Genomic DNA, 26,421 nt, shown 5'->3' with positions numbered 1-26,421 from the left:
TCCCTGCTACAAGCACAGAGCACCGCGCTACAGGGGCTGCTGCGGGGAAAGGGACTCCATCCCAGGCAGACCTGGGTTGCAAATGGCAGTCCTCCATTGGCCTTGGCCAATATCACCCCAAATATCACATCCCAAAAGATGGAGTGGCCTTGGCCAACCCCAAATATCACATCCCAAAAGATGGAGTGCATGGGTGGAGGAAGCCCAGGCGTGATCTTGGCCTGCTGTGGATGTGGCTGTGGATCTTGGCTGTGGATGGAGGGAGCTGCAATGGAAGCTGCGGAGCATCCCTTCATGCTCGTATAAATGGCCAACACTGCCCTGTCTTGCCTACAACCCACATTTCATTTACGATCACAGCAGGATTTTGAAAAAAAAAAAAAAAAGAAGAAAAAAAGAAAAAAAAACACAGGAAGAGGAGAAGCAAGAGAGAAAACTACTAATTTTCCTTTCAACGTTGGAGAATAATGCCCTTGAATTGGGGATCATCTGTAATCTGGATGTGCTGCAGTCATCCATCAAGGGCCCACGCTGGTGGCACAGCAGCAGGGTTTGGGTGGGTTTTCACAGCTGCAGCTCACTGCTGGAAGGCAGAGCACAGCTTTAACTAAAATGTCAAAAGCCTATGCAAAAAAAAAAATAAAAGATTTAAAAGCTCAACACAGTCAAAGATTTGCCATGTAAAAGTTCAACATATATGCACAAATGTATGTATGAATTCATGCCTGCTTGTGGGAAATCTGTGGGATCTGGATTATGAAACCCTTTTGCAGCCTTTTCCTCACCTCTGCAATGTGAATTCAAGGCACAGCTATTCTGAGCCAAAGCCTCTCTACACCTACAGGGTGTTCGCATCTGCAGACATTAGCATTTGCTCTCCAAAGGCCTGGGGCTCACTGTGTTTTTTCTTTGTTTCTACAAAGCCTCCTAGGATTTATTCCTTGTATGATTGTTTTCCCATGGCTGGGTAAGACTATGTTAATATGCATTTCTTACTGTATTTGTTCAGTGCTGAAACAGTAAATAATATCAGGAAAAACAGCGAAGAATCACATATCAGATGTTTATCTGCGAAAATGCGCTTTGGCTTAGCCACCCAAAGTGGCTGCAGAAACTCAGAATTATTTTTTGTTGCTTGGGCCTTTTTTTTTTTTTTTTTTCCCCTGCATACATGTGAACTTGGACAGCAAATGCTGAAGATTCAAATGTGCTTTTAGTTCTGGTCTTTGCCCCTTGCTGGCTCCCCATCGCTCTCAGGGCATCACCACGGCGCATCATACCCCTGTCCCAGCTCAGTGCCCTGGTCAGCGGTGCAGATCCCCTGGGTGAACCTGCTGTAGGATGATGTTGTCAGGTGCCTTGTCATAACACCTGCATCCTAGAGGGGTTTCCTTATTCTCCTTTCAGAATAGACCAGTATTTTCTTGGAATTACAAAGAACTGGGGAGATTGGTCACCATTTAAGCTTTTCTGATTTTTTTTTCATGTTTTGGGCTCAGTCTATCCCAAGGACTCAAGCAGCAGGGATGTTTCCTGTACATGAATATGAAATATTTATGAAAAACAATGGCTTTAAACTAAAGGAAGGGAGATTTAGATTAGAGGTTAGGAGGAAATTCTTCACTCAGAGGGTGGTAAGGCCCTGGCACAGGTTGCTCAGAGAAGCTGTGGATGCCCCATGCCTGGAGGTGTTCAAGGCCAGGTTGGATGAGACCCTGGGCAACCTGATCTAGTCGGTGGCATCCCTGCCCACGGCAGGGGGCTGGAACTGGGTGAGCTTTAAGGTCCCTTCCAACCCAAACAAACCCATGATTCTAACTGGGGAGCCTTCCCCATGCAGACCAGTAAGACCATTAGGGCAGGCTTCAGTGTCAGCCATTGTGATGGATGTCTGCTCTCGAAGAACCTACATTAGCTATCTCAGTGCATACTACATGGCGTTTCTGATGTTATTTTAGGTACAGATAATCCCAGAAGAGATTGTTGTGTTTACAAACTAAAATTCTTCACTTGGATTATATTTTGGGCAGAACTGTAGGGATATGAAGGACAGGAGGAAGAGAAGAAGGGAGGAAGGAGGAAATGAAGGAAGAACTTTTGGGAAAAAAAAATAAAGGTCTCTGCAGGAACATTTCTGGAGGGATGTACATTTGTAAGAGCATTAACACAGAGCTCAGAAACACATTTGGAGTGCCTTCATGCTCCGTGCTGGGTTTGCTCGTGGTCCAGGACAGACCCTGCCCTATGGAGCAGAGGATTAAATGGGAAGAGAAAAGGGGATCCTTCAGCGATGCAAGAGGGATGCTGGAACTGAGGGGTGACGGGGGGACCTCGCCAAAGTTGACAACGTGTCTCTTGCAGAAGAGCTGGAGGTAAAACAGTGTTCTTAGGTCTTAGCTCTGCACTTGTGCTGCAATACCTGGTTTCCTAGAAGCTTGTTCACTACTGTTGTTAAATCCTTATTTCAGTGTTTAAAAAACCCACATTTGGTGGTGTTTTTCTTTTCCTCTTTCTTTTTGTTGTTGTTTTCACTCTGAAGTCACCTCCATAGCGTCTAATGGCAGCACTGCACAGAGGTTCTTGCAGGAGGTAAGAAGGAAGGATGCAGCACAGGGTAACCACTGCACGGCAAAGATCTCAATTACATCCAAGTACACCCAGCAATTAGGAGAAGAGAGAGGGGAAATATGAAACAGAAAGCACATTAGGGGGACATCATCCCTGAGGGTCTCAGAATTCAGTGCCACTAGGTGACGGGCAAGGTGACAGCAGCCCTGGTGCCCCTGTGCCTGGACACGTCAGGCTGCTGTGGCCATTTGACCTTTATTTTGCGTGGGGATTCATTCAGGTGGGACTGTCCCATGCTGAGCAGGGAACTTGGCCTTCTTTTCCAAAACAGACCAGCTCCATATATAAGGCAGTGTGGTTTTGCGGTTGCGTGGTGTTAACTGGAAGGAAAAATGTGACCCTGGAAAAGAGCTAGGCTGGATGAAGTCATTGAGCTCGTCTTTTTCCCCACATCTGAATTTCCACCCTGGAAGTAGTCCATGTCTCCCCGTGAAATCTGCTCAGTCCCAGCCAAGCAGGTGAGGCTCAGACCAGGAGAAGGATTTTTTTATTCTCCATTTCAAAAGAATAAAACCCCTTCTGGCAACATCACTTCTGCTGCAGTTAGTGCTTCACAGAGAGAAGTCCCTGCCTCGCTGGGGGAGACTTCTGTAGCCTAATGAGCTGGCAGCAGTCATCTGGGGAGCCACTAAACCATCCATGAGTAGTAACCAGAGCTTTCAGCCCTCTTTGGATCCGTGATGATGGGCTGGATTTCCAAGGAAGCCACATGCAAGGCAGTTAATCCTAGATTTAGGAACCTGAAGGTCGGTCACAAGGCAGACTAATAAAGACTTGAGTATGGGTGGTTGCTGTCTGCAGCGATCTCCTAGCGATGCTCGTGGGCTGATCCTTGCTCCCTGCATGATGGAGGCAGCAGATGTTTCCTTCTTCCATTGCAGCAGTAATATTCACATTTAGGCTTAATTGCCTGTGGTCGTTATTGCCTGAAGAAGGGTGATTTTAGGGAAAGGTGCTGGGAAACAAAGCTGAGCTCTCCCCTGCAGCCAGCCTCAGCAAAGAGATGGAGGAGTGAGAGGGTTTATGGAGTTTAATGCTGATTCCCCAAGTCAAGATGAGCTTTGGGAGCTAGAGGAAAGCTTCCCTTGCCACAGCAGGCAGGTAGAGCATCCCATTCGGATGGCGTACCTTAAAGCGTCTTTTCTTCTGCAGATGAATGACTGTCCAGGCTGCGTGCTGACTCCAGGGACTGAGGAGGGGCTTCTTCCCAAGGGAAAAGAAAATGCTCTGTGCCCAGCTCCTTGCCCTGGCAGCGGCCATGGCACATTACAGAGCCATGGCCATTCATGAAGGTATGTGGCAAGTGGGCTACCGTGAATGCAGTAGTTGGGGGAGATGCTGAGACACATTGGGAAGAAAAAAAAAAAAAGGCACTTTCCAAGCAGTTATTTTGCTAATGTCACATCAGGGTGAGCTGTAGTGCTGATGCCTTTGACTTTTGCATTAGGCTCCTTTTTTTTTTGTTGTTAGCAGCTGGCTAAGAGAGCATCCCAGCTGGTCCCTGGACAGGACCTGATTTTCCCTGGTTTATGGGGAAATGAGGGGTCTGCCTGGTGTCCAGCCTCTGACACTGTCCTACCTCAGCTGCTCCAGGAAGGTGGGGAGAAAGGGAAAATTTGCCCTCTCCCTATTCTTCTTTTGATCTCCAAGAGCTGGGACAAGCCACCACCCAGGGGATATGAGACAGAGGACCTCAAGGTAGCCTTGAAACCTCCTGCTGCTGTCTAGAGAGGCAAAGCAGTGTGAGGGCTCGCCTCCTCCCTGGCTCCCCATTGACTGTGCAAGCCCACAGATTTTTGGGGGACGAGTGGCTGGAACCAAAAAGACCCTGGGGAAAAGCCTTGCGCAGTTGCAGCGTGATCCATCCCACATCTGTGGAGCTTTGGGGTCCTGCAGGAGGGGGAGGCTCCTTGCAAGCTCCCAGGAATGCTGTGGGGCTGGCTGCGAGCCAAAGGGTCTGAATCCTTCCTCTTTGAATCCCTCTGCAGCAACACCCCCCCAGGCTTTGGGGGTGTGAATTCACCTGGCGTAAATTCAGCAAATTCAACAAGGAGTTAATGGAGGCTTTGGCACCAGCTACAGAATTAACTTGATTAAGTTCCTGTCCATCAATTAAGCCAATATAGTCAACTATAATGCTATTTAATTTGAAGCTGGGAACAGTGCAATAAATCAACATTTACAGATGTCTCTGGCAAACCTGTGATTGATGAAACGTGGTAATTTTGGAGGTGCATGGAAAATTTCAAATAAAATCATATCCCCCTGTGATTAATATAGCTGTCTGTGTTGGTATTTTCTCCAGAAGGTAACCATCCAAATATGCTTAACATCACATGTTCCCAGTGACAGCTTCAGGTACCTGATCCAGGCAGCAAATGGATGTGGGTTTCATTGCCCAGCTGGACCCCTCTGGAAAGGTGCTGAGCACCTGGCTCAGCATCTCACAACATGGGGTCTGGTTGCCCCTTTATAGAGAAAAGGGCACCAGGCTTCCCAATTTAATCTCGTGGAGCTCCTGCAGCTCAGTTGTCTTTCTCCTTGTTATCCCTGGGTGCAAACAAGGGCAGGAGCATTGTGCAGGGTGAGAAAGGCTCCCATGGACCAGGCATGGATGGAGGAGGCTCCTGGGGCAATGGGATGTGGAGGGGTAGCAAAGGGACCTCTGATACCAACAGCATTTTGAGCAGGTTTTCCAGATCGGGTCCAAAAATGCAGGTTTTCCAGGAAGAGCTGTGTGCACTGCCTTGAGCAGCTCCAAGAGGTGGGTGATTTTGGGAGAGCTGTTGGAAAGCGTTCTCCATCTCATTCAGCACTTGTTGGGATATTCTTGTGGTAACACAAGGACTGGCATTGCCTTCCCTTAAAATCCTTCTGGGGTAGCAGGGACATCAAGGTCCAAGCTGGAGCAAAGGGGTAGATCCAAGAACAGCAACAGCAGCTAGGAGCAGAGCTTATGGTGACCTGCTGTTAGCAGCGGAGCTGCCTCCAAGACAGCCCTGACATCCCAGCTGAAAAGGACTTACGGAGGGTTGAGAAGGAAAGGGAGATCTCAAAAGAGAGCTCTAGAAAGGGAAATTGAAATAATTATCTCCCATTTTTGTCAGGGGAAAGTGCTTTGTGTTCACAGCTGGGTGAGTTAAACCAAAAAGAGCCGGTCATTATTTTTCCTGCAGTAAAGAATTGTTAAGTTGTAAAGAGCTCAGGATCAGGAGGCACAAAGGAAAATGAAGAAACCAAAAACCTTGGGCAGCAAAGACCTTTGGGGAGCCATCTGTTTGCTGCCAGTAAATGATCCTCTTTCCTGCTGCGTGGCCAAAGGGGATCGATCAGGGACACGCAGCAATGAAGGAGATCACAAAACCTGCATCTTTCCAAGCCCTTTGGGGAACCTGCTCATAGGAATGGGGTAAAAGGCAGGTAAATTGAAGAGGCTGAGCTAAAGCAGGCTTTCCATCACAGCAGAAGCATGAGAAACCCTGAAATCTCTGCAGCAAACTGGAGCAAATGCTCCAGCCTGGTTGGATGTGGGTTGGGTCTCCAAACCTGCACTGCAAGTCCAGAGCAATAGTGACACAAAATGAGAAAAAACATGAAGTGGTTGAGTCCACTCCTGGTGAACAAGCCTGAATACAAAAGTCTTCCTCTAGCAGTCAGCGCAGTCAACTTTTTAGCAGCTTTACAATAAGAACTCAGCATCTACCTGCAATGGAGAGAAAAGCAGAAGAAAATACAAATTTTGAACTTCCCTTTTAGAGACTTCATTACTTTAACCATGCCTAAAAGTCATCAGATTTCTGCCCTTGAAATGTATTTATTGGATTCCTAAAGAAAGTGAAATTAAATTAAAAGACTGAGCAGTGTAAAGGGAAATATGCCTTGATGTTCATTAAACAAATTTCCCCATACACCTGCCCCTTCAGTGCCAGCTGTCATTGGATAGCTCTGGCTTGCACCGAAAGCACTCTCACGTTGCTCATTCTTCACATGTGACGTTTTTTCCACACTCAGGGCTGCTGACAGTTTGGGAAGAGGAGAGTATTGCAGATCTGAATGCATGGGGTGTCCGTGCAAGACTGGAGGACCTGGTTGTTTTAGGACTGGCGAAGTATGTGTGGCCCCATGTCTGCATTGTGTGCCTCATGATGGCTCTGAGACCTTAATGACAAGAAGACCAGGGTGGTTAATAGGGTGACAGAGCTGCCACATTGCCAATTTTCAGTTGTGCATGTTGTGGGTGTCAGCTTCTGGGTATACGAAACCCCTAGACGTCCCCTTGCTGCCAGCGTGGTCTACCACCTTGATGGATATGGGTCCCAGTGTTTGTGCTTCAAATGGGGAACTTCACGGGGTGGGAACAGCAAAATGGGAACTTAGGGAGAAATTAGAGAGAATGAAGCAGCCTGTGGCTCTGGGAGGCCCATGCTTACCCACTTCATTGGGCTGAAGCATGGTCTCTCTCCCTTAGCTGTAATATCTCAAGGGTTCACGTGGCTCACAGGGGTTTATCTCCTGGCTGGTTTCATGATGTGAGATGAGCTCTTCTCCTTCAGTGTGCAGGACAGCAGAGGTGGCCGATGTCTTGTTCCTCGTGGGGCAGTCCCAGGGTGCGGAGACAGAGAGCACATGGCTCGTGAAGGACTTCATCAGCGGCATGGCCCGCTCCTTTGAGAACGTGGTGATGGGCAAAGGAGGCATCCGGCTGGCAGTGGCACTCTATGGAGAGAAACCAAGGTGGGTCAATCTATCTACCAGAAACACGTGGGTTTCAATAGCCCTACACCTCTAAATGGGGACTGTTTTTGCTAAGCAACCATCTCCCTTGGTTAAAGAGTTCTTGCTGCTTTGTTGAACTCTTGGAAGAGCAAAGCAAGAGTTCAACCCCCAGCAATGCCACCAGAGTCTAGAGGGGCTTGACTATGGGGAGCTCTTCCAGGGCAGGGAGGGTAGCATTTGATGCAGCCACAAGAAACACCCTGCTGTCCAATTTCAGATACTATTTTTAAAATAAGAATATTCTGGGGTTCCCCTGACCACTGTGAAGAAGAATTCTTGACTGCCTGTGAGCCTAGTGTGACCATCTAAGTGTCATCATCATTGTTGGTCATTACCATTAATGATGCAAACTTGCTGTAATGACAGCATTTTATTGCCCTTTATTCCCCCATACTTCCCCATCTCTCACCCCCAGGATGAGTATTGAACTGACGGATTATGTGACCATCGAAGAAATACTGGTGGCAATTCAGGAGCTCTCGTTCAAAAGAAGCAACCTAAAAATGGGGGCTGCCCTGGCGTTTGCAGCTCATGCCATGTCTCGCCCAGCCACGTTGCGAGAGGATGCAGCAAAGGTAAGCGACCTTCTGTGACAACTTCCCTGGTGTAATTCTTGTCAGGGATCAGACCTCTGACTTCTCCACCCGCGGGCATGAATGAGCCAGCTGGGTTGTAGTCACCCCATCTGCTTTTTGACTTGAAGCTGAGGTACCTCATTTAGGAGCCCACTCAGCTTCAGGTCTGTGATAGAAAGAGACAGGCACATGCAGATTTTCAAGGGCTGGCTCACCTTATGGAGATACTCTGGAGTGCTCTGGTCCCAGATGCCTCCAGCTAAGTATCCAAATTCAGAGCACTTACTGCTCAAGCTAACTGAGCAGGCTCAGGACGTGATTTAGACAAGGAAACAAGTCGTGGCAGCATCTGTTCCTCCTATTTGCTGTGGGTAACAGTATGCATGCACCTGCACCACTTAGGGACAGCTCAAGTACACAACTGGAATCTTATTTAAAAAGTAGGCGTGTGGCAGTGTCCCTACCTTTTGGGCATAAGTTTTGGGCCATCAGTTCCATCAGATCATTTTTTAACAGTGGTTTAGTTCATACTTTCTAAGTGGTTTTCAATTCTGAGGATGCTAAAGAGAAGGCACTGCATTCTGTCTTGCTTTGCAGACCGCACAAGGCTGTTTGCTCTGCTCTGCCAGTAGACAGCCTTGAAATCAAGAATGGGGCAGCCTTGCACCCCATGCATTGAGTCTGAAACTGTCACGGCCAGCCTTTGCCTCCCAGGGCCTTCCCGCATTTACAGCTCAGTGCTGCACCTTTTCTTTTGCCCTAAGATCATACATTGCATTTAGGGGGATGCACTTCATCCAAGGTTTGGGCTGTTGGTTTGAAAATCCTGCAGCTTCCTCTTCAAGCCCCTCTTGTTGTGCTCATTCATTCTCTGGATCTGACTCCAACTCTTGTAGGTAGTTGTTTTGATCACGGATGGGAAATCCAGCGACTCAGCTGAAGACAAAGCCCACGTCCTGCAGGATCAGGGAGTGACAGTATTTGCTGTAGGTACGTATGGACACAAAAAGCTACGTGGAGCATTGTACCAACTACTGTGTGTGAACCACCACACGGTCTACACACCAGGGAAGGTTCCAGATGCACAAAGCACCCGCCTCTAAACACTGCACCCATCTCTAGGCTCAGCCGCCAGCAACTACTGCACGTAGGAGAAAAACACATCTGTGCTGTGCTTGAATATTTGTTGTTGTTGTCAATCGCTGATTTATGCAGCGGAAATCTGCAGTTTTGCATCTGTCAAAACTACTTGTGCATTCAGGAGGAGTTCAATAAATAGTTCCATAAAAGTCAAAATGTTTTGATGTGACATTTTCAAAAATGAAATGGTTTTACTTTTGAAGGTTTCTCTTAATAGGGTTTAGAGGCTGACTTCAAGTGTCCGTCAGAATAATTCCACAGGAAAGGAAAAATTTCAGCCCCCTCTGCTCCCAGGTTAAATACAGCCATTTATTACAAGCCAAACCCTTCCTTTCAGCAAGTATGTTGGGGAGAAAAAGGAGGTGGTGGTGGTGTTCCATTAGAGACAGCAAGCAGGCAAATTTGGACCAATGCAAGCTGAAAATTATGAGTGATTTCTTTTTTCCTTTTCTGATTCAACCACTGGAAGATGCAGCAATTTTCACACAGCCTCCCAAAGTCCCTTTGACTAATCATCCATCAGAAGGGCAGAAACGTCTCTGCATCCAACGGGAAGGATGAGGCCAGATCCTACCCCCTCCCTTTCACTATCCACCCTAAGCATCCCATCAGTGCCAAGTCCCCTGGGGCAATCTCTAACATGCCTCAGGAGGAAAACCTGGCTTCTTTCCCCTAATGGAAGAGGCTTCATCTGCTCCACCACTGCCCATACAGACTGAGTCTCCATTCCTTGTTTCAGCCTTCACTGTGGGCAGCGTGACCATAAAGCCAGCATAAAGCACAAAGAGCAGCATGTTCCTCCCTCTTGCTCTTGCAAGACCTTTGCCAATGCCTGACCTACCCCACTGATGTCTCTGGTGTTCTCCTTTCCTCTTCTTTTCTTTGCCTAGGAATTAAGGATGCTGACAAGCAGGAACTGAACAAAATAGCTTCTGAGCCCACAGCAGAGCACGTGGTTTACGTTGACGATTTCCACCTGCTCCACAACGTGGCCCCCAAGCTCTCTCGAAGGCTCTGCTTCACTGCCTCAGAGCCACCACGGCCCATCAAGCAGACTGTGCAAGGTGTGTTGGGGTTCTCCCCTTATCCCATTTTCCACCTGCTCAAACCAGCCACTTCCCAGTCCCTGGATGTGCCAGCCATGCCACGGAGGTGGACCTCGGATGTCCCTTCTGGTCTCATCACAAGGGAGTTTTATGGGTTGGATGACCCTAGAGGAGCAGCCAGCTCCATGGAGCACCTGTCGCTTAGGGGCAGTGGTCCTGTGTTTTTCACTTCTGTCTGCATTGCCGTGGTTTGTCTGGTGATACAGGATCCCGATGCTCTCGCTGCCCATTGGGGCAATGGGGCAGCAGTTCTGCCCCTCGGGGTTTTCGTGATGGGCCTCCCGTGGTGAATTCTGGCAGCACAGCTCCATGTCAGAAGGAATTTCATCCTCAAAACAGGTGCAAAAAGCAGCCAGAGAGATGTCCAAAGAGATCTGGATCTCACCAAAGAGATACAGAGGTGCAGCAAACATAGAGGTGGTGGCAATGAATTCCTGCCCCTTTCCTGGCACACAAACGTAAGTTTAAGGCTTAGGGCAGAGCTTGGAAGAACTTTATCCAAGTCCTTAGAACGTCTTTTTTCGTTTGTTTTCTCTGTGGTTCTGTATCTCTTCAGGGCTTCCTGTGATGCTTCATGGAGAGTTTGAGCTTTCTGGCAGAACCATCTATGCTGGCAGGAAGGAGAAGGGCAGAAAGGAGCTGATATACTATGCTTTAAGCAGGTGTTCACAGGGCAAGCGTAGCCAGAAACAGTTTTGTTTTCCCTTCTTGTGCTGTCAAGCAATTTGTCAAAAGAAAACCTGCTTGCATGATTCTGGACTGGAAACAGAGGCTTTTTCTGCGTTGAATATGGTGACTCCATCGACAAAAGGCCTGTGCATCGTGGTCCAAACCAAAGACCTTTCTTTTCTCTTTTCACAGCTGAGAAGATCGTTGGCCCCCGGGATCTGCACGTCAGTGAGCACAGCCACAGCTCACTGCGGCTCACGTGGATGCCAGCTACAGGGAGGGTGATGGGGTACCGGGTCCACTTGCATCCCTTGTTGCCTTCGGGGCAGCCAGTTTTGGAGGACCAGCGGCAGGTAGAGTCGCTTTCCCGTCTTGCAGAGCCCCAGCTGTGGGTCTCAGTGTTCGAGATGAATCCTATTCTGGGGCTGTTGATGGCACAGCCTGGTTTGGAGATGGCACCTTGTCCCTCAGCCACCCCGGTCACAGCCCAGTTCATTGCCATAAACTGCTGGAGCTGCTTGTTTCAAGGGAAGCTCTGTAGGTAGACCATCAGGTCTGCTGGTGTGTCATTTGGAAAGGAAGAGTGGAAGGACAATATGGCACAAACTGTCACAAGCTCCTTTAGGATCAATAAGAACAGGTTAATAGGAATTGCTCCTTTCTTTCCTTACCTCTGTGATACCGCCTCTCAAATAAGTTCAGCCAGCTTCCATAATAGCAGCTCCTATTCCTCTTGCCACCAAGTTTGTTTGCCTTGGTAAAGTTTCTGCATGTTTTGGTTTGCGATTTACCATGTCCTTGTGAGAGGGAGGATGCCATGTGTGCCAGCTCACTCCAGGTCAGCTGGGTCACTGCACAGAGTGTGAAAGCATTGAAGGATGCTTTGAAAGGATTGAAGGATGGAAGATGTATGCCTAAGAGCTCTGATTTCCAATAAGAGAACAAACCTATGAAAGCATAAAGTATTAAGGTTAAGATTATTAATTGTATTAATTTTTAAGGTTGCATTTAACGAGAATGATCATTTTTTGGCTGCTTCAGAATCTCATAAGAACATAGTAAGAACCCAAAAGTTAGGTCTACTTCTCTTGCCCTCAGGCTACATTGAAATCTCCCTATATGAGCTTTTCCAACCTAAGTGATTCTGTGAAAATGATTCTAAAAGAAACCCTCTTTGTCAAAAATAGTTGCTTTTCCTCCATTGTCTTTGAAGTGAGTACTGGGAAACACCTTCACCATTGTGCATGCTCTTGTTTTCATGGTGTTTCTTCTGAGATATCCCATGAAACCCACCCTTGGCACTGTCCCATGTCAGTGCCGTGTCCCATGTGAACCCAGATATCATTTGAGGATTACAATGTACATAAAATCCATTAGTACATTTTAAGAGACTCCTGCCGATGGAAGCACCTTGCACTAGAGGAGAAGCCTTGTGTTCCTAACCTGCTGTGAACATGGGTGTTTCGACCGTCACAGAGGTGTAACGATGTCCTTTGTCCCCCTGTGTGACAGATCACAGTGGATGGTGACAAACGCACCGTGCTGCTACCTGATCTGAAACCCAACACCAAGTACGTCTTCACGGTGAGAGCTGTCTATACAGATGCCCTTGGGGAATCAGCAGCTGTCAAGGGGAAGACTAGTGAGTATCTCTTCTGCAGTCACCCCCACACGTCAGTCGTCCATGTGGGCACAGGAAGAGAACCACCCAAAAACCATATGCACAAGGAGTGAGGGATGGAGGGGTAGGAGAAATATCTCAAGTAAAACAGCATATGTGGTTCTTGGTATGATGTGCAGCATTCTTGAGCAGGTGCAGAGTAACCCACACAGCACCTGAAAGCACAGGGTGTAGCTCATATCATCTGATTTAATAACCAGTGGGATTTAGCGAATCCAGGTTGGGATTTAGTTAATGTACCTCCCACGTACCTGGGATGAAGGAAGCCTTTGGAGACTGTGGGTTTAGAAACACAGACACTGGGGTTCTGGAGAGATTTATATTCTAAACACCTTGTTTTCGAAGTGGGACTGTCCAAAAGGTTTGGGTTGGCACTATGTACATGTACACACCTAGAGTTTCACTTCACACAAGGAGAACACCAAGGTGGTATGATCATGGCTTTTAGGACATGCCTCAAGAAGTGATCTCTGGTCCCATGAAATGATCTGGACTTCCTCCAGATTGTGATCTGCCATGCTGAATTCCTTTGCTTTCATATTGCTGGCTATAATGACAAAGTTCTTGGAAACAAAGTTCACTCTTGCAGTGCAAGGCACTGGGTCAGATGTGATAGATGGAGCAGGTTTTGGCTCAGAAATCTCTGCACTACTTTCAGGGGCTTTAAGAGGTAAAGGGGCACAGCAATTCCACTTTTCTCCCTGTTTTGCATGAAGTACCAAGTCTGCTTTGCCCAAGGCATTTTGAAAATAATTATTCCTTTTTCCTTTCCTCTTGTTTCTTCTCCCCAACCCCACAATGTCTAAATTGCTTGTTTTCTTGAGGGAAGATCTCTGACAGGATGAATAAATAAAGAGCCTCAATGAGGTTGATTCATATGTACTTGCCACAAAGAAGATGGAATGATTTTATGGGTAGAAATAAAGTCATTTGATCTCTCCTCTTATTATCCCCAACATGAAGGCAGAGGTAGAAGCTATAAATCTGTCTGCCATGGCTGGCTGGATCAAAATGGGCTCCTCTTTGTAAGAGCCACATCCATGGGCTCAAGTAATGTTTGATTCCTATGTTCTTGCTCAACCTGCCTGAAACCACTGCAGTTTTATCTGCTCACGAGGCAATGCCCTTGTGATAGATGGATGGTTAGATATTTCACAGCTTGCAACACCGTTCAAAGAGGAAGCCCCCAGGCACGCTGACATGGGGGTTTTCTGCTCATTTTTCAAGTGGACAAGGGTGCGATAGAGGGGGAAGTTTACTTTTGAGGATATAGCTGCTGCAATAGGGAGGCGTTGCTTACTGTTGTGTCTCTTTGTCTTTGAAGACAAAAATATTTGCAAGGGTCTTGGATGTGGGGCTTTATTAAAGCACTGTCCTATCCATTTCTGCACTATTTTTGTACCCCAAAGCACCTGTGCCTCCAGTCACTAATTTCCGGGTGATAGAAGAAGGACTTTTTAGCTTGAAGGTTGCTTGGACACCTCCCCTGGGCAAGCTGGAAGGCTACAAGATCTACATCCCCAGAGGTGAGTTCAGTTTTCTCGGCGTTTGCTTTAAGAGGAGCAGTGAGCCGAGGGCAGGAAAAGTGCCATTTTATCCAAGGAATACTGCACCACAGTGCTCCTGGCATTACTCTGGAAGGAGGCCAGGTTAGCTTCTTCCAGACATTGTGGTTCCCCTGGGATGGAAGAAGAGAGTCCTTTGAAGGACCTTCTTTTGCAGGACAAGGTGGGGATGATGCTGTGGATGCCTTATAACCATTTGCACCATCATATCCAGATCTACCCTGGATGTTTTTCATACTCAAGTACCCCTCTTCTCCTTGTTTTGCAGCTAACAGACTGGGAATGACCTACGAGCAACTTCTGCGGGGCGACATCTCCTCCCATGTGCTGGATAACCTGCAGGAGGACAGAGAGTACAGCGTCAGCATCTACGCCGTGTACCCCCAGGGGCCAAGCCAGCCTGTGGCTGCCGTGGGGAGAACATGTAAGAGGTTTGACTCCTTGGCTGCCCCCTTCTTGCCCCGCGCATTGCTTTCAAACCCTTTGCTGTTGATAAGCACCTTATAGTTGGTGGGGACAGCAGCTACACATGTATCAAAAGAGCAGTGCTCAACACGTCCTTCCTAACTCCATTTTTGAGCCGTGCTCTTTCCCTATCACGTGCATTGATCCTTGAACACCACCACGCTGCTGGGGCAGAAAGGTGGGAGATCTGCCAGAGGCTCACTCAACCCTCTGTTTTGCACCCACGCTGCAGAAAACAATCAAGGTTGGTGCCTTAGAGGTACTGGTCCTGTAAAGCAATGGCTACAGATTTGAGTGTTTTTGCCAGTGCTTTTACAAGAAGCCTTCAAGCTTCCAGGCAAAGCAGGAGCCCTTAGAAATCCCTCTTCTGTTGACAGACAGGTTGGAGGGACAGTGATAGAAGGAGAACAGCTACCAAAATCCTCTGCTGCTCAGTAGGTGCTTTGAAAGATTTGTTCCCTGTCCTTCCAGTGAAGCTCCTGCCCGTGAAAAGCATCTTGCTGCAGAATGAGACCACTGACACGCTGCAGGCGAGGTGGAGCCCTGTCCGGGGAGCAACAGGCTACAGGCTCACCTGGACATCAGCAGGTAGAAACAGGGGAGCAGGCTGCAGGTGTTGGTGGTCAGGGAGCTGGGGAGGCCCGAGCTGGGAAGTCCCCAGGCACTGGATGCACTGCCCACTTTGTGCCAGCCGTGCAACAAGAGTCTGGAGAGACCCAGGTTCTTTGGATCTGTTGCATCAAGACCTGACTTTCACCTCCAGCATTCCATATCCCCCTGAGAATTCATCCTCATTCTCTGATTTTAGTGTTTGAAAATAGGTCTGCACTAGCAGCTGGAGCCTCTCCCCTGCCCTGAACCCAAACATATTTTCATTGCTGGTGTGGGGGAGTAGAAGTTAAAAAATCAGGCCCGATGGCGTATTTTGGTCTTGGGAGATGGATGTCTCTGTGGTTCAAAGAGGAGATGGGTATCGAGACACCTGGGCTCCATCACAGGCTTTGAAAAAATAACACTCTCTCCTCTGGCTCAGCTCCCATGCTAATGAAATAAGGAGATATCTCCCACGGGGGGTTAGCTGGAGAACAGCTCTGAAGGTCATCAGAAGGGAAAAATCTTTATGGGGAGGATATAACACTGCTTTTATTGCTTTTTAGTGAATGGTTCCCTGGAAAAAAATAAAAATAAAAATCAAGGCACACCCCAAAACTCAGCTGTTTGGCCAGTCTTTGCTTGATGTCCCAGATAGAAATGGAGCATGTGCCTAGCCTGCCACATCTTGAGGGAACAATGAGCGATGTCCTCAGCTGAAGGAGCAACAACATATCACCTCTGCTCTGGGGTTGTGGTAGCTGAGCAGCTCTTTTACTGAACACCGGTTCACCCCAAATCCAGAGGTGACAAAAATCCCAAGGGACAGTCCTCCCTCACAACTGCGGGGTCCTTCTCCCATGCTCCATCCCATCCCATCCCATCCCATCCCATCCCATCCCATCCCAGCAGCCTGTGTTATGGGTGCAGGGGCATTGGGATTGGACACCTGTTCTCGGTCCCCATGCAGCCATCCCAGGTGCTGGAGGACGTGGATTTTTCTTCTCTGACAGAGAATAGATAAAAATAAATGAACGCCTGATACGGAGAGAAGGTCCGTGGAGGGGGTGGTGGGAGAGGGGGATGGGGCGCAGGGTGCTGGTGGAAGCAGAAGATGGGGACATGGCACCCTCCAGTGACCAAACTGTAAATGGCAGCCCTCCCCAAATCCCAACCTGCTGCTGCCTGCACCTCTCTGCCCCTCTGAAAAGGGGGGTCTGACCCCCAAGGATTAGGTTTTAACTCTTCTCTGTCCGTGATTCCCTCTGGAGTGATGCTGAGAGGTTCTGCTGAGTGGTTTCTAGTCCATGATACAAAAATAGGATTAACATGGAGAAAATGTTGTTTGTGCCATCAGTTTTCTCCTGTGTCCAGGAGGGAAGGCAGGATGGCTCCAGCAGCATGTCACCCAGAGCTGGGCAGTGTGTGGACCCTCTTAAGGGACTGCTCACAGCCCCATGTACATCAATTTCTGTGTTTCTACCGCAATTATTTTCTTTGGCCTGCAAAGTCCTAAGCCACTTTGATCAGTTGGTGATCACTGAGGTCTGTCCAAATGCTTGTGGGTTATTTCTATCTGTATATGCATTACCTCCTCAACCAAGATGTGTGCTAAGCACCATCCCTACTGTCCTCGGCTTGAGGACTTCATGGGCACAGGTGCAGGCCAGGAGGATAAAATGCCATTTAATCTCAGGCAACCGAGATAGTCCTTGAGTGTCTGTGTGATTGCCCACCACACTCCCAGATGGGGGGTCCTCCTTGGCCTGACCTGAGGGACCTCACCTATCATTTCCCTTTGCAGAGGGCAGCATCCAGGATGTGAACCTCAGCAACGCCTACACCTACTACATGATCCAGGGGCTGCAGCCTGGCACAGAATACAATGTCACCATCAACCCCATCTTCGGAGATGTCGAGGGGCCGGTGGTGAGCGCAAAAGCAACCACAGGTGGGTGTCCTGCAGCAGGGTGTGAGCAAGGGAACCAGCCCTAAAGGACATGAATGGGGTGAGGATGTGCTGGCAGCACAGAGTTGGTGTCATTTGTGGTCACCACCCTGCTTTTTTGGTGCAGAGAGCTGTCTGGGGGTCACTTAGAAGTTGTGGGGACCTTGATGCAACTGGGCAACTCTGCTCTCTTGCAGTGGCTTCAAGCACTGTGCAGATGCTGAAAGTGAGCGAAATATCCATCAGTGGTGCTCTGGTCTCCTGGGACTCGGTTGCTGGGGCCACTGGGTACCGAGTGGCTTGGGGTCCTACACCAGGTAAGACCCCGCTCTCCCTCCAGCCTGTATCAACCACACCAGCTCCTGACTAGAACTGTGAGAAACTAAAAACAAAATAAAAATGCCTGCGCCCAACCAACCTCTTCCACCTCCTCCCCCGAAGAGGCACAGGGGAACGAGGAATGGGGGCTGTGGTCAGTCCCTGACACTTTGTCCCCGACACTCCTTCACGGTCCCTCTCTGCCCCTGCTCCAGGTGGGGTCCCTCCCATGCTGATCCTGTGGGGGCTTCAAGAACTGCTCCCACACGGATCTGTACCATGGGGTCCATCTGTCAGGAGCAAATTGCTCCAGCACAGGTCCCCCGCTGGTGGCAGCTCCCCCCCAGCCCCCCTGCTCCTGCCTGGGCTCCTCTCTACGGGCTGCAGCTCCGGCCCAGGGCCTGCTCCTGCGGGGGCTCTCCATGGGCCGCAGCCTCCTCCAGGCCACATCCACCTGCTCCACCGGGGGCTCCTCCACGGGCTGCAGCTTGGAGATCTGCTCCGTGTGGGACCCATGGGCTGCAGGGGGACAGCCTGCTCCACTAGGGGCCTCTCCACAGGCCGCAGGGGAACTGCTGCTGTGTGCCTGGAGCACCTCCTGCCCTCCTGCTGCACTCACCTTGGGGGCTGCAGGGCTGGGTCTCGCTCCTCTCTCCCAGCTGCTGTAATGCAGCAGGGTTTTCCCCTTCATTTTTCCCTTCTCTTTCCTCCCAAAGGCCTAACCAACATCACTCAACTCAGCTCTGGCCAGCGCCAGGTCCCTTTGGAGCTGGTTGGAGCTGGCTCTGATCTGCCATGGGGCAGCTGCTGGACTCTGCTCACAGAGACCACCCCTGCAGCCCCCCCACTACCAAAAGTTTGCCACATAAACACAGTATGTCTGGTTTGATTCTTTTGGTTCCTCTTGGCTAGTTTGGTTCGTTCCTAGTCATTCAAATCCAAATTCAAATACACAACCACACAGAAACTCTCTCGTGCCCCAGATCTCCTCCAACAGAACTTCAGCTGAGACAGAGATGGACTGATGGGGAAAACCTGGCATTCTCCAGACTCTTTAGTTTTATCTTATTCTATTTTATTTTCCCTCTCTTGCAAAGAATTCTTTGGCAAAGACCGTCCTCGGCAGCTGTCCGTCAACAAGTCGATCACAGCCTACAGGCTCCGCAACTTGGCCCATGACACCGAGTACGTGATTTCCCTCTATGTGCTCTTTGGTTCAGTGGAAGGACCAGGGATCACGACCTCAGCCAGGACATGTGAGTATGGGCAGAGCACTCAAATAACCACTACAGCACACAGCCCTTGTGTGTCTGGTTCAACCTCATGTGTTCCTGCAAAGCTTTACACCGTGCCTCCGGCACCTCGCTGCCATCACCTTTCCTTCATGTCAGGGGCACCATGGTGGTGGTCCTTTTCCCTGCTGACCTGATGGGTGAGAGCAGGAATCCCAAAGGCTCTGGGTTTTCTGCTTGTGAGTCTTCAAATGCAAACTGGAGTCAGCATGCTCTGCAGTAGATATGTTCATGTGCCTTGGGCTTGGACAAAGCTTCAAATATGAACCACCAAATCTGCGTTCACTGAACTTTCAGGCATCCCAAAATCCATACCATTGGCCAAAGTATTCTACACTGTCAAACAGCTCAGCTGGAAGAGAAAAGACCTTGATAAACTCTGCTACAGGGAGATGCAGGGAGAGGAACATCCCAACATGGTCCTTGATGCCTGGTGGACCGTGTTAAGATGCCTGTTACAGGCACCTGTCTCCTGCCTCAAAGAATGGGGACTCCAAAATGATGTGCTGGGAGACCAGGTTGCTTGGACAAGAGGCAGCAGATGCAAATTCTTCACCTAAAATAGGGAAAGATGGTGATCCAGTTGGTAGCCAGAGATTGTCCCTCCATGGTGAACCATCGTATGTCTACCTCTGTTGCTGCAGCTTGAGAGGGGCAATATGGCAATGCTGAACATGGTGAGCACCATCTAATCCTGTCTTCATCTTGCAGCTCCTCTTGGCTACGTCTCCAATTTCAAGGTGACATCCTACACCAACACAAGCCTGTCTTTGGTATGGAGTGCCACAGCAGCTGCCACCAAATTCAAACTCACCTGGAGCCCTGTGGGAGCAGGCAAAGGTGAGCAGAGACAGGGTGCACGTACATGTTCTTGGCACAGACCCATGTCAGTGGCCATGGTGATGGGAGGGCCCTTTCTAAAATTCTTATCTACTGCATGGGGTAAGAAAAAGATCTCACTACTAAGAAACATGGTCTTGAGCCTCTACCCATTGGTGATAGGTTTTTCTTTCCATATTCATGCTCTTCTATTTATGAAACCAATCCCCAAAGCTCTGAAACCACAGTACAGCAAGGAATGGCTATTTCCTTTGGAGGAGATGCCACCAGCCTCATTAGTGAGCTACGAACTCTGAAGTATCCCTTCTTTCACAGAAAACCAGGTTGCCAAGACTCAGTACCTGGGCAGTAGGGTGCTGGCTCACCGAATCGACCACTTGCTGCCTGACACCCAGTATAAAGTCAGCATTCAGGCTGTCTTCAGCAAGACCGAGGGGCCAGAGGTGACTCTGACTCACCGCACAGGTATGTCCTGGTGGAACAGACATCCTTGTGTTGGGACATCAGGGCTGGATTCATGGTCCTGGCCCTGCACTCTCTTGGGGTGTTACTTCTGACATCTGTCCTGCTTTTGGCTGGGATAGAGTTAATTTTCCTCCTAATAGCTGGTACAGTGCTGTGTTAGGGATTTAGGATGAGAATAATGCTGATAACATACTGATGTTTTAGGTGTGGCAGAGCAGTGCTTACACTAAGCCAGGGACTTTCATCTTCTCATACCACCCTGCCAGCAAGGAGGCTGAGGGTGCACAAGAAGCTGGGAGGGGACAGACCCCAACTCGCCAAAGGGATATCCCATATCATATGGCATCACACTGAACAATTAATATGGGGTGGCTGGCTGGGGTGGGGGGTGACTGTTGCTCGGGGACAGGCTGGGAATCATTTGGTGAGTGGTGAGCAATTGTGTTGTGCATCGCTTGCTTTTTTTATTCTTTTTCTTGATTTCCTTTCCTTTCCTTTCCTTTCCTTTCCTTTCCTTTCCTTTCCTTTCCTTTCCTTTCCTTTCCTTTCCTTTCCTTTCCTTTCCTTTCCTTTCCTTTCCTTTCCTTTCCTTTCCTTTCCTTTCCTTTCCTTTCCTTTCCTTTCCTTTCCTTTCCTTTCCTTTCCTTTCCTTTCCTTTCCTTTCCTTTCCTTTCCTTTCCTTTCCTCTTTTTCTTTTTTATTCAACTGCCTTATCTCAACCCAGAAGTTCTTGCACTTTTCAATTTTCTCTCCACCCCACTGCGGGGCAGGGGGGAACTGAGCAAACATCTGTGTGGTGTTCAGCTGTCTGACAGGTTAAACCCCAACAACATCTCATCCTGGTTCATTTCTGCAGCATCTCTCGCAGACTCCAACCCCATCCAGACCATCCAAGATCTGAAGATTACTGACACTGGTGTAAATAGTTTGAAGCTGTCTTGGAAGAGGCTTCCAGGGGTAACTCACTATAAGATATCCTGGGTGCCATTCAATGGTAAGCATCCTCCTCTCTTAGATGCAATATGAGGACAGAGCACAAAGATCCTCAGAAAACATGAGCTTAGCTCAGCTCAGTTCTTTTCCCACAGATGATCAGGGTAGATGGGGACTATAATGTCTGGGGACAGTTTGAAGCCCTGAAACTTGGCCAGGTTTTAGTTTGCAAAGTAGATATTGGTCGGATTTAGGCATAGCTGGATTTGGGGAGTCAGGGAAGCGGTTCCCTTCCAGCAGCATATGTGATGCCGTTGTGACCAGATCCCTCAGCTGCCCACACCTTGGTTCTTCTGTATGTAAAATGAGCTTATAACATCCTCCCTGGCCAGGACCTATAAGATCTGTGTGCAGAAACTGCTGTAACAATAACTGTCAATAGCAATCACCCTGCCATTTCTATGTAGCATTGTGGTTTTTTGGTGTGGCTGCAATTTTTCTTAGGTGGCTTGGAAACCTCACAGTTGGTTGAAGCAGAGACCATCTCGTTCACTATCCCCAAACTGAAGGAGGGCACCACCTACACTGTCTGCGTGTCTGCGGTAATCAGGGGCCAGGAAGGAAGCCCCACGATCCTCACAGCTAAAACCCGTGAGTACAAAGACCACCGAGGGGGGACAAGGGCAGTGCTACAGCAATGCCAGGGGCTGTGACAGCAGGTGGGGATGGACAGGGAGCAATGCTGGCTGTCAGACACCCACCAGCCAGTGTGCCAGAAAATGTATATTGGTCCTTTCATCTTATTACTGAGAAATGTTGGGGCTTTGCTTGTCTTCACCCACCAAAAATCATCGAGAGATGCCCTTTTTGTGACCCATAGTATTCGAATTACCTGTTGAATTACAATATCTATACCATTTCCAGAAGATAAAGGCAAACCATTCATAACACTGTGGCATCATGCATTTTGATTGATGCTGCAGAATAGGCAGATTTGGAGAAGGTCGGGGGTGTGGAGATAGCACTGGGGTTTCAAGGAGTACCAGCATCTGGCACAAGTGAGCAGGCATAAATTTCCATTTCCCATCCCAACAGCTTGAATTTAAAAAATGGTTTAGAGAAACACCCATCAGGCTAGGCTGAAGATTTGTCGATGGTTATTTGCTAAAATGCCACCAATTCCCACTAGCTAAGGATCGGATCTGCCTTAGGTTTCTGGAAAACCCTTAAAGTCCTGCAGGGACTCCTTTGTCTCATCAGAAACATGATAGCTAAGAGGTAAAAAGGCTCTGAAAACTGGTCACAGGCTAAGGAATATTTCTAATAAGGGATATTTAAGGTATATTTACCCTAGGGCAGATATTCACCAGCAGCTGGAGCCGTGGACAAGTGGAGCAGATATGCTCCATGCTCATCGTTTCTATCTGGACTTTTTGCATTTCATTTCAGTGGGGCCTGGATCAGAATCTCCCAAAGGATGCATCTGTTTCCTTTCAGCTCAGTCAAGCTCTTGGTGGGAGCTTCTACCTTCCCTAAGCTTGCTTTCTTTCTCTTTTCCAACAGTGGATTTACCCAAAGTGACCGAGTTCACGGTGCAGGAAGCTGCAGAGACCAGTGTTTTGCTGACTTGGGCGGCTGTTCCTGGTGCATCCATGTACCTATTAACATGGCGCTTGTCCTCAGGTAACCATTTTTTGGTGGGGAAAGGAAGATGGTTTGTAATTTGGACCTCTCCGTTGTGAGCTGCCCCATCACCCAAGAGGATTTGAGGATGGACCATGGAGAAATCTGGCTTACCTTGTGGTGTGTTCAATTCAGTCTTAGAGCCAGCTGATGCAGCAGAAGATGCAAGGGGCAGGTAATAAAGGGGAAATTTCTTCCCAAAACCAGCCTTAAGTGACTGTTGATTCCTTCTAGCATCATGACTATTATTTCCAAGTGCTTCCCAGTTTGGCCAGGGTTAAATGATGCTGGTGTTAATGGCATCACTGCTGAACCCATCTGGACATGAAAACAGAGGGTTGACTCTGCAGGTATTCCATGAACCATATCCATTAATCTCAATTTCATTTGGGTGAAAAAGAGAGGGAAAAAAGAAAACTGTCTCATTGAGGAGGTTGAAAAGATGATCAATGTGACCCTTACAAAATCCTCAGAGGAAGAAAAAGGAGAAGTGAAAATTGCTTAGGAAAAAAAAAAAACCCTGATTGGCATTATCAATTTCTCTTCCTCTAGAGGCCCTGCTTATCCATCAGGAATAGTTGCAGTGAATCAAAAAAAGTCTGTTTTTGTCATCCATAAAGCTTTCATTCTTATCTGTTTAAAAGCTTTACTATCTAGTAAAGAACTTTTAAAACTTTCATAATCATTGCTCACAGATTTAGTGTATGGTTTGTTTTCTTTTTCAATTGATTTGGCCTTACTGAGTTTTACTGTTTTAAGGTACCAGGTATACCATTTTTTTCTGGAGTGGGCTTAACCTTTTTGGATATAGCAAGTTTCCTGTCATTGTTGCTTCAGCCACTAACTTTTTTGCTAGGGATCAGTTCAACTTCACAAGTCAATAAGGAAAACATCTGACGCAATTCCCCTGTGCTCCCTGCAGTGCTTTTTGAGTTACCAGGTCATCAGCTTTAATTTTTCTAATTCCAAGGACGTTTTGGTATTGGCAGCTTAAGACTTGCAGCATATGTCACTCAGGATGAAGTCTCCTGTGATAACATCATTTTTTTGCTCTACATATTATAGGTAAGTGATTAGGGAACTGAACATTCAGCTCTCTAGGGTGACTTAAGTGATCTAATGCAACTGTTCCTCTCCTGTGCCATGCTGTTAAAATATCGATCTGTAAGTATTCAAAAATCATTGGTTTCAGAGTTGTCAGGGGCTCAGAAACGGATAATACCACATCTGACAGTCCCACTGTGCCCTCACTCAATCGATCCTTCTGAAATAGGTTTATAACTATTGATTTAACATTACAATCAGATGAATCTTGCCACCGAGTTTCAATAGTACCAACAAGATCAAATTTATGCTCATAAGTGAGTAATTCCAATTTCTCTTGTTTAATTATCCAAGCTGCCAGCATTAGTGTATAAAGGCAATTAAGAATTTTGTCTTTTTTTTTCTCTTGCTGCCTTGATTAATTTTCTTCTCAGCAACTTGCTTTTTTGCTAAATGAATTCTCATTCATTACCCATTTCCCTTTCTGCCTTTTTAAGCTTGCTTAATGCCCTCCTCCCTACCTGCCTACCCTCACCAGCCTGCCCTGTAAAAGACTGGGTCCTCTTCTACTCAGCTGGAGGTCATCCCAGCTGTAGATCTCCCTCTCATGTTACATAAAACCAACTCCATACATTATACTTTTCAACGGGGCTCCATCCAGAGCCAGTCTTCATCCCCCATGTGACAGAAGGGACCTTGGAGAAGTTCACCTAAATCTTGCCCTCCTCTCCCTTCTTCCTACCTTCTCTTGACTGTTCTTAGACCACCAAAGCCATGGTTTTTTGCATCCACTCAATCAACATCCAGAAGTTCATTTAATCGTCCAGTTGCTCCTTGACCCTCACATCTCTTCTCCCTTGCAAAGCATCAGTTTCACTCTTCTTCGAAAACTGTCTCCGGCAAAGACCATCTGCCTCCTCCAGTGGTTGCAGACCTCTTCCTGCATGTGCTTGGCAGCCTTGGGCTGTGCATCCCATCCTGGGTGTGATCCAGGTGTCTCCTGCCTCCATCCACCAACAAAGTCTTCTGCTTCTTCTAGACCATAAGCATGGTAACCATACACTTTGATTGTGGGAAAGCCCCATCGTGTGAAACAGAGGGTTTTAATGATACACAATGGCACAGAGGAAATGGAAAAGTAGCTAAACTTACTTACCTCTTTGAGGGTATTAGGCAGGGTTGAGGAGTGGGCTGCCTTAGATCTGTGTTTCAGCAGAGCTCTCAGCTTATGTTTCTCTTCAGGCAAATCTCTTCAGGCAGCATAGCAACACACCTGTGATAATTATTGTCTTGACTTGCCTACCCAAATGAAGGAGTAGAAGATTTTCAGTCAAATTGCAATAGGGAATAATATATATATATATTTAAAGGAAGAAAACCTCCCTTCCAAAATTTATTCTGGGGTAATGAAGAACATTTAATACAGTTGAAACAAGTTATTTACAACAATTTGATTTATTTCCCTAGAAACTAACGTTCTTTTCTTTTAAGAGAAAATGCTATTTCAGAATGAAAAGGTACAAGTTTCACTTTGAACAATGTCAAAACTCATCTTTCAGTATTTCCAAAATAAGACACTTTTAAAATGTCAAAACATTGTTATGACATTTTCACAGATTTTTCCTATCACTTTAAAGCAAAACTATCTATTGTATGCAGTTTTCTCAAGTTATGTTTATTTCTATTTTTCAGCAAGCTTTCTATTCATTAACAAAAAGAATCCTGTTTTTATACGTGCCAGCCTTTGCAAACCGTAATTAATATTCCTTCATTGGACAGTCACAGAGCTCAGCACCTGGACCAAATGCCTTCTCTAAACATTTGCACAAACATCAGGCTTTATTCCATCCCTCTCAACTTCAGAGAGATGCAAACAACCTTATTTCAGCTGGTTTAGGGCCTGACCATTGCAGTTTGCAGATCCATTTTACCAAGCCCAGGACTCATCTGCTTCTCAAGCTCCTGTTCGCCGAAGGTGGTGACAGTAGCAGATGGGATGCTCCTGACATGGGATTTTTTTCAGCTTCTTTGCCTCCCAGTTAATGCATGTTTCTTCCTTTTTTCCAGCTTCTGATCTTTCCCTGGAACTGTTATCAGCAGCTTCGAGATCATACCGAGTGACAGGGCTGAGCTCCAAGGACATGTATTTGTTTTCCATAAGGCCAGTCTTTGGAAATACAGAGGGACCAGAAACAACACTCACTGCACAAACAGGTATGAAGGCAGGAAGGTTACGTAGTAGTTTTCCCTAGGTAGCTGCTATTAAGGCTAATTTCTTGTCTTCTCTACCCTTGCGGTGTTTTGCGTCATTACTAAGAGGGGGTTAACAAACATCTTTTCCTCGTTTGCCTCTTGCTGCAGGACCTCACACAGATTCAACTGCAATGGTCTCTCCCGTGACTTCTACAAAATTGGCTGCAAGGAGATCCCCAATCACAGCTCCTAGCAATGTGAGGACCACTCCTCTCCCACTAGCCACGGCCACAACATTAGCACCAACCCCAGACACCCTGCCAGCCACCACCATAGTGTCTGCACCACTGACAACTCTCCCTGGGCCAAGTGAGTGTGTATCTATATATGATTTGATGATGATGATAAAGGGGGTCTAACCACCAGGAATCGTGGTCTTCTCTGGTGTCAGGAGTCAAAATTAATCTTTGTTCACTGAGAAGTGAGAGTGGCCAGCACTGGGGAAATGG

At 47.7% G+C, this 26,421-nt stretch overlaps 1 protein-coding gene across 1 annotated transcript in view; it reads left to right on the top strand.

Annotated features, from left to right (window-relative positions):
• Positions 1-3,850: 3,850 nt before the first annotated feature.
• LOC118258074 (collagen alpha-1(VII) chain-like) overlaps positions 3,851-26,421 on the top strand; it is a 56,664-nt gene continuing 34,093 nt past the window's right edge. The window contains exons 1-20 of the mRNA XM_050708067.1: positions 3,851-3,920; positions 7,182-7,362; positions 7,820-7,979; positions 8,876-8,969; positions 10,010-10,183; positions 11,087-11,247; positions 12,407-12,536; positions 13,985-14,101; positions 14,409-14,564; positions 15,077-15,193; positions 17,001-17,147; positions 17,342-17,461; positions 18,560-18,718; positions 19,466-19,594; positions 19,910-20,059; positions 20,916-21,053; positions 21,497-21,643; positions 22,556-22,675; positions 25,787-25,933; positions 26,081-26,281. Of these exons, the coding sequence (XP_050564024.1) occupies positions 3,851-3,920; positions 7,182-7,362; positions 7,820-7,979; positions 8,876-8,969; positions 10,010-10,183; positions 11,087-11,247; positions 12,407-12,536; positions 13,985-14,101; positions 14,409-14,564; positions 15,077-15,193; positions 17,001-17,147; positions 17,342-17,461; positions 18,560-18,718; positions 19,466-19,594; positions 19,910-20,059; positions 20,916-21,053; positions 21,497-21,643; positions 22,556-22,675; positions 25,787-25,933; positions 26,081-26,281 (2,818 nt within the window). The remainder of the gene's footprint in view (positions 3,921-7,181; positions 7,363-7,819; positions 7,980-8,875; positions 8,970-10,009; positions 10,184-11,086; positions 11,248-12,406; positions 12,537-13,984; positions 14,102-14,408; positions 14,565-15,076; positions 15,194-17,000; positions 17,148-17,341; positions 17,462-18,559; positions 18,719-19,465; positions 19,595-19,909; positions 20,060-20,915; positions 21,054-21,496; positions 21,644-22,555; positions 22,676-25,786; positions 25,934-26,080; positions 26,282-26,421) is intronic.

Source organism: Cygnus atratus, chromosome 1, assembly GCF_013377495.2.
Source record: "Cygnus atratus isolate AKBS03 ecotype Queensland, Australia chromosome 1, CAtr_DNAZoo_HiC_assembly, whole genome shotgun sequence".
Lineage (NCBI taxonomy): Eukaryota > Metazoa > Chordata > Aves > Anseriformes > Anatidae > Cygnus > Cygnus atratus.
This window is presented reverse-complemented; position numbering and strand designations above follow the sequence as displayed.